General features: G+C 46.3%; 1 protein-coding gene across 3 annotated transcripts in view; it reads right to left on the bottom strand.

Annotated features, from left to right (window-relative positions):
• The window catches only part of vps16 (VPS16 core subunit of CORVET and HOPS complexes), a 16841-nt gene extending 6620 nt beyond the window's left edge, over window positions 1–10221 (bottom strand). The window contains exons 1-15 of one of the 3 annotated variants that reach the window (XM_044345068.1): window positions 10025–10221; window positions 9686–9797; window positions 9377–9465; window positions 8056–8147; window positions 7843–7971; window positions 5656–5800; window positions 5460–5575; window positions 4095–4217; window positions 3947–4002; window positions 3758–3847; window positions 3452–3623; window positions 2646–2777; window positions 2414–2541; window positions 2151–2186; window positions 1–64 (exon numbers count right to left, since the gene is read on the bottom strand). The exon at window positions 1–64 is cut by the window's left edge and continues 45 nt beyond it. In XM_044345068.1, coding sequence (XP_044201003.1) covers window positions 1–64; window positions 2151–2186; window positions 2414–2541; window positions 2646–2777; window positions 3452–3623; window positions 3758–3847; window positions 3947–4002; window positions 4095–4217; window positions 5460–5575; window positions 5656–5800; window positions 7843–7971; window positions 8056–8147; window positions 9377–9446 — 1353 coding nt within the window. In that variant the 5' untranslated portion in view covers window positions 9447–9465; window positions 9686–9797; window positions 10025–10221. Of the gene's footprint in view, window positions 65–2150; window positions 2187–2413; window positions 2542–2645; window positions 2778–3451; window positions 3624–3757; window positions 3848–3946; window positions 4003–4094; window positions 4218–5459; window positions 5576–5655; window positions 5801–7842; window positions 7972–8055; window positions 8148–9376; window positions 9466–9554; window positions 9578–9685; window positions 9798–10024 lie in introns of those variants that run through there. The other 2 variants (XM_044345066.1, XM_044345069.1) reach the window with 2 other exon arrangements.
• Window positions 10222–14193: the final 3972 nt, after the last annotated feature.

The raw sequence follows: 14193 nt of genomic DNA, 5'->3' as shown, positions 1-14193 counted from the left end.
ATCTGGAATCTTAAGGTAACGACAGATTTCTATCGCTAACGGATAAAACTGTCGATACACCAACCTGCACACCAAGAGAGAGAGAGACAGGTGAGAGACAGACAGGTACACAGAGACAGGGAGGTAACCCAAGTGAAAAATAATATACTTTCAAGTAGATTCACGTTAATATATTTATATACTGCTTAAACTTTTCCAATACGCTTAAAGTGTACTTGAAAACTACTACAAACATGTTATAGGGAGACTTTAGAGTGTACTACCAATGTTCTACTATTAGAGTACAAGTTTGACAGTCCCTTTGTGTTTCCTTCATATCTCCAGAGATGTTGTCTTTCAGTAATACTTGCAGTGTTACTGTTGCCATTGTGTTGCCATTTACATGTGAAATTTAGCAAATGACAATCCAGCCCAGGATATTTCATGTGAATACTGGATCTAGAAGAGAAACCTTTTTGAATTGCAGTAGTAGATTACAAGTAATCTTTAAAAATGGATCTTTTGAATAGCTCATCTCCTCTTGTACTGTGCAAGGAGTGATGTGGTCTATACCCATGAAATGTTTTTTTGTATTTTGGGTAATAAGATTTAGAACAAAACCAAAAAAAAGTCTACGCCTTTTGGAAGATCTTCTCTCGTCTTGCAACAGCTGGTGGATGATGGCAACCGTTGCCGCTCCTGATCGTTGTCTGTATATAAAATATATTGTAAGAATAATATGCAGTCCAGACCACCTCTGGAAAGTTGGAGTTGGTGTGAGGGACCGGATGTTGTGGCTTAAGGAGACCATTTGTGGAGGAATGTGAGGATGTTCTGGTAATGTGATCATTGAATAAAGAAGTGGTCAGACAGATGTAGGGGAGGGGTCACAGAGGTGTGTGGGAGGGGTGGAGACCTGTCTGAGGTCAAATGAGGACAGAAGTGACAGGAAGTCAGCTGCTTGGGCTTTAGCCCTAGCCCCATGTTCCCAGACCCAGCTTTAGCCCCAGTCCCAGCCCTAGCCCGATCTCCAGGTTCCCAGCCCCATGTTCCCATCTCCAGGTTCCCAGCCCCAGGTTTAGCCCCAGCTTTAGCCCCAGGTCCAAAGCTTTAGCCCCAGCCCCAGGTTTAGCCCCAGTCCCAGCCCCAGATTCCCAGCTTTAGCCCGAGCTTTAGTCCCAGCCCCAGGTTTAGTCCCAGCCCCAGGTTCCCAGCACCAGCTTTAGCCCCAGCTCTAGGTCCCCAGCTTTAGCCCCAGCTCTAGGTCCCCAGCTTTAGCCCCAGCCCCAAGTCCCCAGCTTTATCCCCAGCTTTAGTCCCAGCTTTAGTCCCAGCCCCAGGTTTAGTCCCAGCCCCAGGTTCCCAGCACCAGCTTTAGCCCCAGCCCCAAGTCCCCAGCTTTAGCCCCAGCTCTAGGTCCCCAGCTTTAGCCCCAGCCCCAGGTTTAGCCCCAGCCCCAGATTCCCAGCTTTAGCCCCAGCTCTAGGTCCCCAGCTTTAGTCCCAGCCCCAGGTTTAGTCCCAGCCCCAGGTTTAGTCCCAGCCCCAGGTTGTTCCCAGCTTCCAGCCTAAGCCCCAGCACCCACTGTACATCTAAGTACATTAGTACAGTTTTAAGTCTCACTTGTAATACACTTTAGAAATATTAAGTTACACTTAAAGTACAAGACAATATATTGTCAATGTACACATAATCTATTAGTAGTACATTTCATATACATGAGTCTGATGTAGTATATTTAAGAACACTGGTAGTAAACAGTTGTACTGTACATTAAAGACCAGCATCAGTGAACATAAAATAATTAATACATTTGCAGTATATTAAATATACTTAAAGTTCCATTTTAGCACAGTCAAGTATACTTCATACAGTTAAAGTTGGGCTTTTATACAACTTTCACACTATTTAAGTGAAATCAGTACAAAATTAGTTGTTCCATTTTAGAACACTAAGTTCACTATTTACTAGTCTGGATGTGAGAGCGCTTTAGTGTGCTGTAGAGCACTAACATTTAGTGTACTTTAGTATACTTTAGTGTACTTTAGTGTACTTTAGTATACTTTAATATACTTTAGTGTACTTTAGTGTACTTTAGTATACTTTAGTGTACTTTAGTGTACTTTAGTGTACTTTAGTGTACTTTAGTGTAGAAAGACAGCTTTACTCACCTGTCGATCAACACCTGCAGAGTCATCTGTTTGAATCTGAGGTCAGAGGTCAAGTAGGTTGTCACCATTGTAACGGAGTGAACAGTGTATTTACAGTGTTTCTACTGAAACTAATCTCACACCTAATTGGTCAACGGTCAAGTATGAGCTGATGACATCACAACCACTGCTCATTAACAACCATTCACAGATCAGTGATTCAGTCTGTTACATCCTGAATTCAGTGACTCCTACAGTTCCCATAATGCAGCAGGGTAGGATACTGAGTGTGTGTGAGTGGCAAACCCACGCTGGCGTCTCTGACGGCGTTCAGCACTCGCAACTCTCTGCAGGTCGACACGAACGAGTCCGGGCTGAAGTCTGTGAGGAAGCACTTTCCAAAGGACGCCGCCTGGTGGACAACACCCGACATTACACCATGAATACTGTGTGTGTATATATATATATACACACACACACATATACACACACACACACACACAGGTGTGTCCTCACCCTCAGCAGGGATTTCTGGGTGTTGGAGTCGTACTCGTGTCCTGCTGCCTCCACACACTGTCTGACTGCTTCTCCCAGCATGCTTTGCTCCTTGATCTCCCTCAGGTACTCATCAGCCTTTTGACTGCACTTCTGCACGCGCACGCACACACACACACACACACGCACACACACACACACACACACACACACACACACACACACACAAATAAAAATGGCAGAGATGAATATTTGAACAGTGACAAATTGTGTCACAGTCAACAGAGACACACAGAGACAGACAGACAGACAGACAGACAGACAGACAGACAGGCAGGCAGGCAGGCAGGCAGACAGAAATTTATTTATTAAGCACATTTAAACGCTTCATGTGTGTCTCTGTAAGAAGATCAGTACTGCACACACACACACACACACACACACACACACACACACACACACACACACAGGTAATGACTGCATACTAATATGATGCCTTGTGTACCTTATAACAGAGTGCTGACAGGCTTTACTTTACTTTACTATAAAAACCTGATAAAATCAGCTGATTTAGATGTTAAAAATACTGCAAATCATTTTCATTTCTTTTTTTTTGTTCTCACCTGCATTTAGTTCATTTCACTAGTGAATTTATATCATTATATTTACCCATAATACAACTGTTTACCCGACCCGGTGCAGGACTCTGATACTCAATGTTAGTTTATTTATTGCATCATATGAACAAAGTTATGGTACGCAGCAGATTTTGCTCATATCGTGCAGCCCTCGTGTCAGACAGGTGTGAGTCAGAGGGACAGGTATACCTCGTACTCGCGGTGAGCCTCCAGCAGCAGAGCTCCGGGCGCCATGGAGGCGATCTTGAAGATGTCCTGACAGACCAAAGGGACCTCCTGCAGCAGCTCCTGATTGGACGAGCTGATGATCCGAACGCCGTCCAGCTCGCCGACACAAACACACTGATCCTCCAGCGGGAACCTGAGCCGGGGTCAAGGGTCAAACATCACGTGACCACAGACCAGACGTCGCCTTTACAAGCACTTCACATATTAATTGGCCCCTGCGGCACCTTAACGAGCAGCAGGACAGGTGTGAAGTGGTTTAAAGGATACTGGATGGTGTCACTACAGACTCCGGCCACCAGGAGGAGTCTGTCCCACATCAACACCACAGACGGCTGCTGGGACTTCGGTCTTCGACACCTGGACAGGAACAGAGGGTACGACAGGTAAACGTTCAGACAGGTAGAGAACTACAGGTAAACACAGAGACACGTCCAGAAGTCAGACAGGTAAACTTACCAAACCATCTGTTTGGGAGGCGTCCTCACCTTGGTGTCAACCTCACTCAGTTTGTCCTGCAGACACACAATCACCTGTCAATCATCCACACAGGCCACACCCCTCAGGTAAGACATCAGAAAGCTTATTGGACAGCGGGGCTGCTCACCTGGAGGTGGGAGGGGCCTGTCCACAGGTGTCCAGTGTCAGTGAAGAGAGCCAGGTATTTATAGCTGAAGGATACACACATGTGGACGATACTGCCGGCCTGAGGACCGAGACCTGGAGGACACTGAGGACAGACGGGTACGTTACGCACCACAGACAGATCGAGCAGTAAAGCTGCTGGAAACCCGTTAATGTTTGTTTTGACTTATATATTAGTTCAGTTATAGAAGTGTCGTCAGAGGTTTACGCCACATCACCACAACTTTTCTACATGAAAAGGCCAAATCAACAGACCATCACTGCGGCGCCATGGTTGCTTAGCAACGGCAGGTGTGGCAGAAGCGCACCCTCCCGAGCCCCCTTGGATAAATGGATGAAAGCGACACGGCCTCTTAGGCTGCCGTTGGTCCAGCTGTTCCCTGAGCATCATGGGAAAACTGTTCTCCCATGATGCTCAGGGCCCCAGAGCGCTGGCGGTGGGGGGGCGGGGGGTTTGTGAGAGTCTCCTTCTCAACAATCTCGTCGCAGAGAAGCTTAAACTGTCGCAGGTCGCCAAGTGTCATGGCGGCTCCATTTCTTTTCTTTCTCTCTCCCTGCCTGTCTCACTCTCAGCCTGTCTCACTCTCAGCCTGTCTCACTCTCAGCCTGTCTCTCTCCCTGCCTGTCTCACTCTCAGCCTGTCTCTCTCCCTGCCTGTCTCACTCTCAGCCTGTCTCACTCTCAGCCTGTCTCACTCTCAGCCTGTCTCTCTCCCTGCCTGTCTCTCTCCCTGCCTGTCTCACTCCTCAGCCTGTCTCACTCTCAGCCTGTCTCACTCTCAGCCTGTCTCACTCTCCCTGCCTGTCTCACTCCCTGCCTGTCTCTCTCCCTGCCTGTCTCACTCCTCAGCCTGTCTCACTCTCAGCCTGTCTCTCTCCCTGCCTGTCTCTCTCCCTGCCTGTCTCTCTCCCTGCCTGTCTCACTCCTCAGCCTGTCTCACTCTCAGCCTGTCTCACTCCTCAGCCTGTCTCACTCTCAGCCTGTCTCACTCTCCCTGCCTGTCTCACTCTCAGCCTGTCTCTCTCCCTGCCTGTCTCACTCTCAGCCTGTCTCTCTCCCTGCCTGTCTCACTCTCAGCCTGTCTCACTCTCAGCCTGTCTCTCTCCCTGCCTGTCTCTCTCCCTGCCTGCCTCACTCTCAGCCTGTCTCACTCTCAGCCTGTCTCACTCTCAGCCTGTCTCTCTCCCTGCCTGTCTCACTCTCAGCCTGTCTCTCTCCCTGCCTGTCTCTCTCCCTGCCTGTCTCTCTCCCTGCCTGTCTCACTCTCAGCCTGTCTCACTCTCAGCCTGTCTCACTCTCAGCCTGTCTCACTCTCAGCCTGTCTCACCACAGCGGTGCAGGACGTGTTGTCCAGGATGTAGAGGTCTGGTCCAGTAGCCAGCAGGACTTTGGTCTGGCGGTCCTGGGTCAGGACGGCCCAGCAGGACGGAGGCCCCTGCAGACCTGAGGGCAGAAAAACACACCTGAGTGAGGTACCTGAGGGGGCGGAGTCATCACACTGCACACATAGAGCCAGGTGTTACCTGGGACTTCGGGTAACCTCCTAAGCTTCAGGTCATCAATGTTGGTTGCCAAGGTGAAGCGGGAGGAGCCTGTTACTATGGCGACCCCTGTCCCATATGGAGAGTGGAACACTTTGGCCTCCAAGACCTGAGTCTGGACCACTTCCTGGAGGGGGTCATACAGGTGAGTTAACAGGTCATACAGGTGAGTTAGCAGGTGAGTTAGCAGGTCATACAGGTGAGTTAACAAGTCATACAGGTGAGTTAACAGGTCAGTCAGGTGAGTTAGCAGGTCAGTCAGGTGAGTTAGCAGGTCATACAGGTGAGTTAACAAGTCATACAGGTGAGTTAACAGGTCATACAGGTGAGTTAACAAGTCATACAGGTGAGTTAACAGGTCATACAGGTGAGTTAACAAGTCATACAGGTGAGTTAACAAGTCATACAGGTGAGTTAACAAGTCATACAGGTGAGTTAACAGGTCAGTCAGGTGAGTTAGCAGGTCAGTCAGGTGAGTTAGCAGGTCATACAGGTGAGTTAACAAGTCATACAGGTGAGTTAACAGGTCATACAGGTGAGTTAACAAGTCATACAGGTGAGTTAACAGGTCATACAGGTGAGTTAACAAGTCATACAGGTGAGTTAACAAGTCATACAGGTGAGTTAACAAGTCATACAGGTGAGTTAACAGGTCAGACAGGTGAGTTAGCAGGTCAGTCAGGTGAGTTAGCAGGTCATACAGGTGAGTTAACAAGTCATACAGGTGGGTTAACAAGTCATACAGGTGAGTTAACAGGTCATACAGGTGAGTTAACAAGTCATACAGGTGAGTTAACAAGTCATACAGGTGAGTTAACAGGTCAGTCAGGTGAGTTAACAGGTCAGTCAGGTGAGTTAGCAGGTCAGACAGGTTAGTTAACAGGTCAGACAGGTGAGTTAGCAGGTCAGACAGGTGAGTTAGCAGGTCAGACAGGTGAGTCAGCAGGTCAGACAGGTGAGTCAGCAGGTCAGACAGGTGAGTCAGCAGGTCAGACAGGTGAGTTAACAGGTCAGACAGGTGAGTTAGCAGGTCAGACAGGTGAGTTAGCAGGTCAGACAGGTGAGTCAGCAGGTCATACAGGTGAGTTAATAAGTCATACAGGTGAGTTAAAAAGTCATACAGGTGAGTTAGCAGGTCAGACAGGTGAGTTAGCAGGTCAGACAGGTGAGTTAGCAGGTCATACAGGTGAGTTAACAAGTCATACAGGTGAGTTAAAAAGTCATACAGGTGAGTTAGCAGGTCAGACAGGTGAGTTAACAGGTCAGACAGGTGAGTTAGCAGGTCAGACAGGTGAGTTAACAGGTCAGACAGGTGAGTTAACAGGTCATACAGGTGAGTTAGCAGGTCATACAGGTGAGTTAGCAGAACATACAGGTGAGTTAACAAGTCATACAGGTGAGTTAAAAAGTCATACAGGTGAGTTAAAAAGTCATACAGGTGAGTTAGCAGGTCAGACAGGTGAGTTAACAGGTCAGACAGGTGAGTTAGCAGGTCAGACAGGTTAGTTAACAGGTCAGACAGGTTAGTTAACAGGTCAGACAGGTTAGTTAGCAGGTCAGACAGGTGAGTTAGCAGGTCAGACAGGTGAGTTAGCAGGTCAGACAGGTGAGTCAGCAGGTCAGACATGTGAGTCAGCAGGTCAGACAGGTGAGTTAACAGGTCAGACAGGTTAGTTAGCAGGTCAGACAGGTGAGTTAGCAGGTCAGACAGGTTAGTTAACAGGTCAGACAGGTGAGTTAACAGGTCAGACAGGTTAGTTAGCAGGTCAGACAGGTGAGTTAGCAGGTCAGACAGGTGAGTTAGCAGGTCAGACAGGTGAGTCAGCAGGTCAGACATGTGAGTCAGCAGGTCAGACAGGTGAGTCAGCAGGTCAGACAGGTGAGTTAACAGGTCAGACAGGTGAGTTAGCAGGTCAGACAGGTGAGTTAGCAGGTCATACAGGTGAGTTAACAAGTCATACAGGTGAGTTAAAAAGTCATACAGGTGAGTTAGCAGGTCAGACAGGTTAGTTAACAGGTCATACAGGTGAGTTAGCAGGTCATACAGGTGAGTTAACAAGTCATACAGGTGAGTTAAAAAGTCATACAGGTGAGTTAACAGGTCAGACAGGTTAGTTAACAGGTCATACAGGTGAGTTAGCAGGTCAGACAGGTAAGTCAGCAGGCTACCTGTCCCATGCTGAAGTGTCTCTTAAAGGATCCGAACAGGTCGTAGATCAGAACTGAACCGTCTTCCTGAATACACAGAAGCTCGTCGCTGACCGTCCAACCCAACTGCACCACTGGACCACTTTTCCACTGACAGAGAGAGAGAGACAGGTCAGGTGAACTGGCAGATCGATCAGACTGATTGGCTGATCTTCAGGATAAGTGTGCGTTTACCGGGAAGCTGGCGATGGCAACTCCAGACGCAGAATAAATCTCCAACTGAGGACGAGAACTTGGAGAACGTCTGAGAGGTTCTCTGAGGAGAGCTGAGAGGGAGACAGATAGAGACAGACAGGTAGATGGTAAATGGACTGTACTTGTATAGCGTTCTAGTCTTCCGACCACTCAAAGCGCTTTTTACACTACGAATCACATTCACACACATTCACACACTGAACGAACAGGAGCTACCATGCAACCTGCCCATCAGAGGAAACTCACCATTCACACACATTCACACACTGATGGTTCAGCCATCACGAACAATTTGGGGTCAAGTGTCTTGCCCAAGGACACATCGACATGCGGACTGGAGGAGCTGGGAATCGAACCGCCGATCTTCCGATTAGTGGACGACCCGCTCTACCTCGTGAGCCACAGCCGCCCTCAGGTAGAATTATCTTATGGTTAGTACAGGTGTATCTCAGGGGTCTATTCCTCTTCTGATCGCCATGTATCATCTCTGCCTGTGCAGATAACAGTTTTATCTTCTCTTAATCCGGCCACTGAACTACAGTCTGCTTTCTCTCATCAAACATTACCTTGGTTTTTAAATTATGGTAAAACTAAAAGTGCTTTTCTCTCTGTCACTTCAGAGCATCAGCCTGCTGCTCGTATTCAGACCCTTCAATGGTGAATGTTATAAATACTCTGGACTCTGGCTGAACAGCGAGGAGCAGCTTCTCACTTCACCTAAAAGCTTCCAAAGTGTCTCACTGATCTTCATCACAGCTCATAAGAAAAGCAGGATGTTTCCTCTTTAAAGCAGAACTGTATGTTCTTTATTTATATTTCATCCCTTCTGTTGTCTGTCACTTTTAAATGCTGCAGCTGATCGTGCTGCTTTTTGTGTGGACACGGTGTAACGGCCAATCCACACAGTGTCACCGAACTGACATGCTTTCATTTTATTAAATGTATCAACACACACTGACTCGATGCTCCAAATCTGCTTCTGGTGTGTATTGATTGTCTATGATCAGTATCCATATTAATTGATCAGCTCACAGTCCTCCTGTGAGCTGCAGGTGTCACTACAGTCCTCTCAGGATCTGCTGACAGCGACGCTGAGCACAGGTCCAAAACGACGTGGGTTGAATTGAGAGAACATGCTTCTCATGTCTGGTTTCCTCTGTGGATTCCCAGTAAATGTTGATGTACTCAGATCTCCCGATCTCACAGAGACTTCCTGTTTGAGTCAATTAATAATGTAGATTATGAGTGTGTGTGTGTGTGTGTGTGTGTGTGTGTGTGTGTGTGTGTGTGTGTTAGTTACCTATCGGTCCTCCATACGGAGCAGCAGCCACCAGACAGTCTCTGAGTCCATCCCTCAGACTCCAACACATCTCATACAGCTCTGTTTTACTGCACACACACATGTATACATTATTACACACACATATATATATATATATATATATATATATATCATATGTATAAATAAACACACTGACAGTTATTATAATCCATATGTTCCTTTCAGCTAGTTGAAACTTGATGTTTGTTGTGTTTCCACCAGACTCCGTTTAACTTCAGTCATTTAACGCTTCTGTGTTTCTCTCTGAGAGGCAGAACACCTGCTCACCTGACTGACCTCTGCTTCTGATTGGCTGGACTCTTCTGGTCATTTCGTCCTGAATGTAACGTACCTGCCCTCACCTGTTCTGTCTGTGACGTGATGCAGTGACCACACCTGGCTGCGTGATGTTAATGAATGAAATCTATCAGCTAACAGCTAATGACAGTCACATAATAATATGAAAAGCTAGCGTGAGGCTAACTGTGGCATGAGTCACATGACCAGCAGATTTAACAGCTAGCAGCTAACAGTTAGCAGGTTACAGCCACGGGCCGTGGCTAGCTGCAGGCTAACGGTAGCTGCAGGCTAACGGCGGTCTGACCGGTGAAACTTCGAGAAACTGACCGGTAGAAAGCTTCTCCCAGCGGGTTCCAGTTGGCTGTGATGAACGCCATGTCTCTGTTAGCTTTAGCTTAGCTTCAGCTCAGTCAGCTGATCACTTCCACAAAAACAGCAGCGGCTCCGCCTTCTTCTTCTTCTTCGCATTTATTGGCGGGTTGCAACACTAGTTTATAGGTGCATACCGCCACCTACCGTAGCGGAGTATGTAGAACGGGATCCTGTTTACAATAGCTTATTCAAAAAAAGAATAAAACAAAATAAATGAAAAAGAAAAGAAAATCTATAAAATCTATCTATAACCTATAGCTTACTATATTGTGTTAAACAATCCAGTGTTTACTAAGAATACTACCACCTTTCACCTTATTATCACCACTAGTTCCTGGTATACCTTCCAAATCCTGTCCCTGTTTGGTCTCTCTCACCCTTTGTTGTAACCTATAACTCTTTCTTCATTATATTTGACACAGTGCATTCATATGTGTTCAGTATTTTCAGTTATATTACAATGTGCACATGATTGTGAATTTACTTTTCCTAATAGAAAAAGTGTCTTATTTCAACCAGAGTGATCAGGAGCATCTTCTTCTTCAATAACTTCTTCTTCTTCTTTGGTTTTACTGGCATTCTAGAAACCAAGGTTAAAGGTTTTTGCCGCCACCTACTGTACTGGAGTGTGTAACATCATGACTTTGCACGGAAGTTATATTCAGGATATTAAAACCTTTAAATGTTTAAATTTGAAGCTGTAATAGTTTGCCCCCTGATTCAGTCTCTAACGGACGTATCTACCACCCTGCTGCTCCTCAGTCTCTAAAGGACGTATCTACCACCCTGCTGCTCCTCAGTGTCTAACGGACGTATCTACCACCCTGCTGCTCCTCAGTCTCTAAAGGACGTATCTACCACCCTGCTGCTCCTCAGTGTCTAACGGACGTATCTACCACCCTGCTGCTCCTCAGTGTCTAACGGACGTATCTACCACCCTGCTGCTCCTCAGTGTCTAACGGACGTATCTACCACCCTGCTGCTCCTCAGTGTCTAACGGACGTATCTACCACCCTGCTGCTCCTCAGTCTCTAAAGGACGTATCTACCACCCTGCTGCTCCTCAGTGTCTAACGGACGTATCTACCACCCTGCTGCTCCTCAGTGTCTAAAGGACGTATCTACCACCCTGCTGCTCCTCAGTCTCTAAAGGACGTATCTACCACCCTGCTGCTCCTCAGTGTCTAACGGACGTATCTACCACCCTGCTGCTCCTCAGTCTCTAAAGGACGTATCTACCACCCTGCTGCTCCTCAGTGTCTAACGGACGTATCTACCACCCTGCTGCTCCTCAGTGTCTAAAGGACGTATCTACCACCCTGCTGCTCCTCAGTGTCTAAAGGACGTATCTACCACCCTGCTGCTCCTCAGTCTCTAAAGGACGTATCTACCACCCTGCTGCTCCTCAGTGTCTAAAGGACGTATCTACCACCCTGCTGCTCCTCAGTCTCTAAAGGACGTATCTACCACCCTGCTGCTCCTCAGTGTCTAACGGACGTATCTACCACCCTGCTGCTCCTCAGTGTCTAACGGACGTATCTACCACCCTGCTGCTCCTCAGTGTCTAACGGACGTATCTACCACCCTGCTGCTCTTCAGTGTCTAACGGACGTATCTACCACCCTGCCGCTCTTCAGTCTGGATCTTGCTGTGTAGTGAAATAAAATCTTTCTTAAAAGCTTCCTGATCTCTGTTTGCACCAGCTAGAATAATAACAGTAGCAGAGTGGTCTGTGATAATGCAAATTCAGTAACTCTCTCCGGGGAAACTGTGTACTTTAAAATATCATTAATAAGTTTGTGGTCAATCACGGTGTCCAGGTTTCACACAATGGAGTCTCCAATGACAACAATCTTGTCTGATATTGATAGTGGTGAAGGTGACAAAGATGCAGAGGAGCTGAGAACTTCAAACCAGTTTGTAGTGTTAAAAGCCGGAGCTGTTGGTAGAGGAGCAGTCTAGTCTGGAGGAGTAAAGCCATAGACAAGTTTCTCTGCATCTGACAGGGTTAGAGGGCCAAGCTTATATATGTCTTTAAGATTGTAGACAGAGGTTTTGTATAGATGTCTTTTATGGTCATCAAAAGTCAGCCGAGGGTCAAACCTAACACCCTGATCAGTGACTGAAGAGGAAAAGGGGATGTGCTGGCCATCAAAGGTGAGGTGAGGTATGGGGGATGAATGAATCTGCTGTGGAATGCCAATAAGGAGAGCTTGAGTTTACTGCTGTTTAACTGGAGGAAATGTGTGCTCATCCAGGCCTTTATGGTGCTGAGGCACGGCATTTATCTGCTGTCTTGCTGATAGTATAACAAGCATTCCTCCTGTGACCTGATTAACCATCACTGATCATCACTTTTTACTGTCAGTTTGAACTATAAATGCATCTCTTTTATTAAAGATTGTAGCATCAGGAGGTATCTGAGCTGGTAGCACTCCTGTTTCTGAGCAGCGATCTGTTTTAAGGTTCATGTGTTGGATCATCGTCAGTTTGTCCCCAAAATTCATCCAGAAATTCTTATTTCTACTGTACATTTCCCCCATTTCTACCTGTAACCAGTGCAGTGCCTGTTCAAAACATGCCAAGGCCGATTGCTTGGCTTGCAGCCGCTACTTCAACTAATAGAAACATCCAATAGAAACATTAATCCAGTTGATGTGAGGTGTGAATGAGTATATACACCAACAACATGAAAGACACTAACATGTTATTATATACAGATGATAGAAATACTCTCATAGTAAACAAATGTTCTTTTCTCATTTCAAGCAAAATAAAGGCTGCATTTAAAAATAAAACATAACAGAGAACCTTTTTTTTTCAATTCAATTCAATTTTATGTATATAGTGCCAAATCATAACAAACGTCATCACAGGGCACTTTCCACATAGAGCAGGTCTGGATGAAACAGCAGCAGGAAAAACTCTCCTTTTTATGGGAAGAAACCTGAAGCAGAACTGGACTCTAGGTGGGCAACATCTGTCTTGACTGGTTGAGTTGTGAGAGAAAGAAAGAGGGAGACACAGAGAAGCAGAATAACAACAATAACAACAATAATAACAATAATAATAATAGAGATATGACTGGTAATAATAGCAATTATAGCCAGAGAAGGTGTCATGCTGGACCACACTGTCATCACTCTGGAGTTTCCTGTGAGATGAGAAAGCACAAAAACTCCGGGGAAGAAGCAAAGTTAGTGACATGCATTGATGTTACATGAATGCATACAGATGGAGAGGAGGAGGAGGAGAGAGGAGCTCAGTGCATCATGGGAAGTCCCCCAGCAGTCTAGGCCTATAGCAGCATAACTAAGGGCTGATCCAAGGCGAGCCTGGTCGGCCCTAACTATAAGCTTTATCAAAAAGGAAAGTTTTAAGCCGACTCTTAAACATAGAGAGGGTGTCTGCACCCCGGACTGAATCCGGTAGATGGTTCCACAGGAGAGGAGCCTGATAGCTGAAGGCTCTGCCTCCCATTCTACTTTTAAAGACTGTAGGAACCACCAGTAAGCTGCATACTGGGAGCGCAGTGTTCTAGTGGGATAATACGGTATTATGAGCTCTTCAAGATATGATGGTGTCTGACCATTAAGGGCTTTGTAAGTTAGGAGAAGGATTTTAAATTCTATTCTAGATTTTACAGGAAGCCAATGTAGTGAAGCTAAAATGGGAGAAATGTGGTCTCTTTTTCTAGTTTTAGTCAGAACACGTGCAGCTGCATTCTGGACCAGCTGGAGAGTCTTTAGAGACTTGTTTTAATAAAATCCGATCTTTAAATAAAGTGGATCGATCATATCGGGCTCTTAGATTGTTTACTGTGCCTTCAGTTCAGATTTGAATCGGTGTGTTTGCTCCAATGATTTGTGCTTTGTTTGTCACTGAGGTCTCAGAACATATGAGACAAACTGGTTTTAAACTGTCTGTAGGAAGAATCAACATGTTAGAATCTGTCTGTTCTTGATTAAAAGCTGTTCTCACTGTCTACTTTTCTCCTTTTAGAGCACGCCATGTGAAATTACTTTTCTCTGACTCGCTTATTTCTTCTTCTGTTGTTATTGGCGGGTGGATCCAGTGTTTAGATGTGTTGCTTCCACCTGCTCTGCTGGAGTTTGACCACAGTTA

This window comes from Thunnus albacares, chromosome 24 (assembly GCF_914725855.1).
Source record: "Thunnus albacares chromosome 24, fThuAlb1.1, whole genome shotgun sequence".
Lineage (NCBI taxonomy): Eukaryota > Metazoa > Chordata > Actinopteri > Scombriformes > Scombridae > Thunnus > Thunnus albacares.
This window is presented reverse-complemented; position numbering and strand designations above follow the sequence as displayed.